Source organism: Monopterus albus, unplaced genomic scaffold (genome assembly GCF_001952655.1).
Source record: "Monopterus albus unplaced genomic scaffold, M_albus_1.0 scaffold227.1, whole genome shotgun sequence".
NCBI classification, from domain to species: domain Eukaryota; kingdom Metazoa; phylum Chordata; class Actinopteri; order Synbranchiformes; family Synbranchidae; genus Monopterus; species Monopterus albus.
This window is the reverse complement of record NW_018128107.1, coordinates 636,665-642,790: the sequence shown is the minus strand read 5'-3', so window position 1 is coordinate 642,790 and position 6,126 is coordinate 636,665. Positions and strand designations below refer to the sequence as shown.

The window sequence follows — 6,126 nt, the reverse complement described above, 5'->3', positions numbered from 1 at the left end:
TTCATGATATTCCTCTTCTTGTAATTTCAGTACTTAATTTACATTGTTGTTAAATATAGTTTAATAAATAATGATACATGATAAGGCTTCAAGTAGACCCTGTGATTGGTATCGGACGATACAGCTTCTAGTGATCGGAGATCGGTGATTGGCCCCAAAAATCCTGATTGGACCACCCCTACTGTTGCAGCTATTCCATTTTGAGATCAAGTCACCTTTTCAATATTTTTCAGCATATAACTCACCATTGTTTTTACATTTATTCCAATAGGTTGCTTTTTTTTAACATTCTTTTGACTTAGGCGCTCTGCAGAAACATTTAGGTGCTTTGCTTATGCCTTATTGTGGTAGGGGGAACCCTGCTAAAGGAGTTAGAGGATGTGGCTGGGGACAACATGACTACAGCTCAGTTGTGATGTAAATTTGTAGTCTGCCCTCTACTTTCAAATTAAGAGTTTAAGTTGAGTGTGGTGGTTAATGGGCTACAGTGAACTTAAACAGTTCAGATCAAAATTGGTAAAATTATGGTTCTGTTTTATACAGCCAGCCAATATCGAGAATGAGGTGGCTGAGGTGTTGGTCCGGGCTGCAGAAAATCTTGCCCAGCTGGAACACATCCGTGAGGTGAAAGCTGTACTATGTCTATAATACTGTGCACATCTTATAGGACATGGTTGTAGATGTTATTTACTAAGAGGAAAAAAAATTTAACTTTACATATCAAAGGAAATGCCAAGTCAGAAGACATTGTGTTTGCATTGCTGGAATGTTTGTGTATGTGTTTGATCTGTGCAGACACTGAAAACTGGTCTGGCAGAACAGGTGAAGAGAGACACAGCTCGGCTGGACATGGAGATCAAGCAAGTTACAGACGCGGCTGTTCATATTATCCAAGAGTGGTATGAATGCAAACTTTCAAAAATGTACTTAAATAGCATGACTACCAGTTATGTTCTTGATTAATCTTTGGGTCAAATAGACTGTTCTAGAGGCCAGGGTGACTTCATTAAATTTCTCATTTTGTCCCAGACAGCCCTAAACCTTAAAATATTCAGTTTCCTATAATGCAAGATCAAGAAAAGCATGTACAACTATTGAATTTTTGGAATTTTTGCTTGAAAATTGAGAATGAATTGATTATCAAATAGTTGGCCATACATTTTCTGTCAGTCAACTAATCGATTAATGGACTAATTGTTGCAGCTTTACTGTACGATAAGGTCCCATGTTCTTTGTTGGAAACATCTATTTTAATGAAAGCGAGGCGTGCACACAGGTTTTGTTTGTCTTCACATTGTTTTATATGCTTATTCTCTTAACAAACACAGGCTTGTATCAGGCCAGTTTTAAGATTTAGTGAAGAAAGCCTGCGCAGTGATAATTATTTTGATAGCAGTTGTTTCTTTTTCTGCAGGAGAGATGTGCAGTTGAGTCAGCTGACAAAACTGGAGGCACATTTCTTCACCACTCAAGAGGAAGTGCGCCATGTTCAGGAGAGGATTACGGCACTGGAGACTGCCATGCAGATGGCCAGAGAAGTACGCCATGTCCCCCTCCTGGAGCAGTACTGCACCCTGAATAAGGTTGGAATGTTATGCCTGTGTACATCCTTACAGATGCTTTCTATTAAGTAACCAGTGCACTGGGAGGTACTACCAAATAAATGCTTGTCAGTTTCCCCATTTTTAAAAATGAATTCAGCCAGCAGGATAGGTAGGTAATAGCTAATGTGAGGGTAAGTGTCCAGGAAATTGGTAAGCCACTGTTATGTCCCCTTGAAGTCATGGAAACACGTGTGTGTGTGTGTAGGTTCTGGAGACATTGCAGGCTCCTGTGGATGATCAGTCTTTTGACATGAAATGCATCACTGTAGACTCTGGAGTAAGGTATGCAACTTTAAAGATGATTAGCTAAGATTTTACACATTGTCTGATAAATCCAGTGAAAATGTGAAGGGATGTAGTGTTTCTGAGCTATATGACACCCCATGACACTTATTCTAGCTTCTACTCTGTGTTGTCAAAGTACGGTCTGTAAATTAGCCCCGACTGCGACCTGGTGAAGGTTATAAGAAATGTTTTCAAACCACGAGTGGTCATTTCAAACAGCCAGCTATATAGAAGCTTTTGTCTGCTAAAACAGAGGCTGCCAGAGTGAAGAGGTGGTGTGATTTATACAGAGAGAGTGGGACAAAGAAAGAGCAACAACCAGGGTTAACATCAGTTTGGCTTTTTGAAATGGAGAGGGTTAAAAGCAGCCAAAGGACTCATTTGATTCACATGTGGCCTTCTGGATGTGTTGGCATCTAAAATTGTTTGTTTTGGTAACGTTAGCAACCTTTGTGTTGAATTAATTTGATTTTAATTTGGGACTAATGTGAGCTTTGTGTAACATTAGTGCTTTGTATCACATCAGCAGTAACCAGAGCGTTCTACTGGACTAACATTTACTTGTTAGTAAAGGGACTGGACGCCGCGTTGTGTACAGTTTGTCCCAACCAGGCATCCACAGTTTGCCTCACTGCTGGGAAATGAGATGTGATGGGAGTGGCAAAGGGCGGTTAGAAACGGTGTATTGTCAGTTTATTTTGAGTCTCACTAGAGACGGTAGAGTAGTTTTAAGGCTGCTGTTTTTGTACAGTATTTTAGTTTGGACCTCATGTTCTATTATGACCTGTGTTATTTCAACCATATGTACATGACAAACAATATGGTACTGTTAAAACAGCTTTTTTTATTTATCAATTACTGTAGCAATCAACCAAATATTTTTAAATATCCAATTAGAAACAGACATTTGAAATATTTTTATACAGTTTTCCTGTATCCTGCTTTTTTTATCCCTCTGTGCCCAGGATATTTGTAGGTGGAAGCATTATGTTTTCAGGTTTTTTGTCCATCTGTCTGGCCCTTTTTTGTGAACATGATATCTCAGGAACAGTCTTCAAATTTGGCATAAACAATCTTTTGAACTTGAGGATGATCTTATTAGATTTCACTAGTCAAAGTTGAAGTCACTGAATTCTCGCATCGGTCCCATTTCCCTGAATTTGGCTGGTTGACGGAGGCATACAACCACCACGCTGTAATAAAAATTTTCAGCCGTAACTGCAGTGATCCATGGGAGCCTGAGAGGCATTAGTGACAGAGATGTGACTAATCTTTTGATTTTTAAATGTGAATATGTGCTTGTGGTCTAGTTGTGTATTACAGTCAGAAAGTCTGACCCAAGGTCTGGCATTGTCTCTGAAGATGGAAGTCAGCGATACAAAGCAGTGAGTCTTTAAATGTCTTCCTTATTTCACTTGGATTGATTTGCACCAACAAAGATCATTACACAGCCAGCTTTAGGTATTTATAGTAATAACCTTTCATGGTCATGAAGAGTTTTTTTTTGTGTAACAGCAGATATCACAGTTTATCACGGACAACATGATAGTGTTCGACTATAAGTTATTTTGTTGAAATGAGTAGTTCATCTGCAGCCACAATGTTTGTTTCCATTTAATTTTTTTTAGTAATTAAATAAGTAGCTGCAATGGCTAAAATACACGTTTTACAGTTGGACAAGTTTTAAAAACATGCTTGGGATGGTTATAGTGCACTTGAAAATCTGTTAGTGTGTATACATTGTTTTTCTAGATAATCTGAGAATATCATCAATGTTGGTAAAGATTTCACTTAAATACAGCCTTTTGTGTAAGGATAACGTTTTAGTTTTGTACCATATTTTTATTAGTAGTACTAAGCATATTTTACATTGACGTTTTTGTGCTAAAACATTGTTGATGAGCAAGTGGTACCCTATCCTGTAATTTAGCATCAGCTGCCCCTAGTGTTTGTGAAACCTTGCCACTTAACAAACTCTATTGGTCATGTCATTCCACATAATAATACACTGTGTGTGCAGTTATTAGGCAAGTGAGTATTTTGACCATATCATCATTTTGTGTATATTTTCCAACTCCAAGCTGTATAAACTTGAATGCCTATTGAATTTAAGCATATCAGTTGATGTGTAATGAGGGAGGGTGTGCATATATCAAGGTGTCCATAATTATTAGGCAGCTTCTTTTCCTCAGGCAAAATGGGCCAAAAAAGAGACTTAACCAAATGTGAAAAGTCAATAATTGTAAAAAGTTATTCAAAGGGATGCAGCATTCTTGAAATTTTTAAGATATTGGGGCGTAATCACAGAACCGTCAAATGTTTTGTTGCAAATGGTCAACAGGGTCGCAAGAAACATGTTCAGGAAAAGGGACGCAAATTAACTGCAAAAGATTTGAGAAGAAGCAAACGTGAAACTACTATGAACCCAGTATCCTACAGTGCTGTCATGTTCCAGAACTGCAAGAGACATGGCCAAGGTGTACGGAAGGCTGAAACCCGACCACCACTGAGCAAGACACACAAGTTGAAACATCAAGACTGGGCCAAGAAATATCTGAAGACAGATTTTTCAAAGGTTTTATGGGCTGATGAGAGTGAGCAGATGGATGGGCCCGTGGCTGGATCTCTAATGGGCACAGAGCATTGTACAACAACTTGTACATTGGTGAAAACAAGCAACCGCTGCACAAACCCTTGGCCCAACACAGGAGGGCCAACCCCAGTGGACCAGAGTCAGCAGTCCACCTCCACCTGAAGGACAAAGGACATTCTTTTGAGGACAGTGAAGTCCAGGTCCTCTCCAGAGAACATCGTTGGTTTGAGAGAGGAGTTAAGGAAGCTATTTTCGTAAAAATAGAACACCCCTCACTAAATAGGGGTGGTGGACTAAGACACAACGAGTCACCAGTCAACCCAAACTCCATGTCTTTGGACTGTGAGAGGAAGAACATGCAGACTCTGCACATAAAGGCATTGGGTCAGCCAGTGCTTGAAACTGGAATTTTTGCTGTGAAGCAACAGTGGTAACCACTGCTCCACCATGGCTAAATTCTGAATGTGTTGTTTTTTCAGACTGGCAAAAAAATGGATGTGTACAAAAACCTTGAAGCAAAACTGAAGCAAGAACTTGATGAAGTCAGAAAATCTGTCAAAAAGTCTAATGAGGCTTTTGATAGATGCCTTACTGAGGGGGTTGAAAAATCAAAAAGCTTCTGTGAAGAAAAGTTGAAGTCCATCTTATATCCTGTATGTATTTCCACAATAATTTCATTAAAAGAACTTTGTCATTTATAGGAGTGCTTTTAAAGACATTTTTTGTGTTTTTCCTAAGAAACAAGCACGTAGCGATTTTCATGAGACATTGAGGTGTGTAGTTGAGAACAGTGGTACCTACAAACCAAAGAAAAGGAAACAAATATACCTGAATGTGATGTTGTCTTCATCCCTGACTGACAGCATTGATGAGGAATTCAGGAAGACCTTTCCGTAAGAAATGTATTTAATGGGAACATAAACCTTGGATGACACATATTATAGACTATGGAGAATTTGAATTAAAATATTTTACATTTTATTATGAAACTACTCAAATTATACCATGCCATATGTACATATATAGAAATCATGTAATAATAATATGGAGATTTTACATTGTTACCAATATGAAACATTTCAACTTGTTACTGTTTCAGAAATGAAGCAGAACATGGACCATTCAACGGAGTCATCAATAAGTTTTCACTCAACACACAGAGACTCATTGAAATGAACAAAGATGTCGAACTGCAACTGATCTTTCTTAAGACAGAGGTAAAAGCTCTTATTTATTAATCTAATGTGAGGAAGACTTCAGTGGAACAGTCAGCACAGGCCCACCGTGTGTCTTCCTCATACCCAGGGCAAGATGATCCCCATAGGAGTTTAGAGCTCAGGGGGCTTCTGGGTCAGTGCCCAGTCGACGAGATCAGTAATCCATCCATCCCTCTGCAAGTTTCACATGAAGCCTGTGGTGGAGAACAGAGTGTGGGCACCTGAAGCCTGTGGGGACACCTCTGATTGTTTATAAATCTGTAGTGTTTCTTAGATCATATGCTTTGCAATTTGAAAATTGCATTGTTAAATTTCAATATTGATCGTTCCGCTCTAATGTGTATGATATTCATATATAAGTAAGACACTTGAGATGTTTTGCCATCACACCATCAGTGACAAAAATTATGTTCTGCAGTAGCTTGCA

At 38.8% G+C, this 6,126-nt stretch overlaps 1 protein-coding gene across 1 annotated transcript in view; it reads left to right on the top strand.

Annotated features, from left to right (window-relative positions):
• Positions 1–6,118, top strand: part of LOC109971518 (nuclear GTPase SLIP-GC-like) — a 9,338-nt gene extending 3,220 nt beyond the window's left edge. The window contains exons 8-10 of the mRNA XM_020619820.1: positions 4,962–5,135; positions 5,221–5,375; positions 5,582–6,118. Of these exons, the coding sequence (XP_020475476.1) occupies positions 4,962–5,135; positions 5,221–5,375; positions 5,582–5,720 (468 nt within the window). The 3' untranslated portion in view covers positions 5,721–6,118. The remainder of the gene's footprint in view (positions 1–4,961; positions 5,136–5,220; positions 5,376–5,581) is intronic.
• The last annotated feature ends 8 nt before the right edge of the window (positions 6,119–6,126 follow it).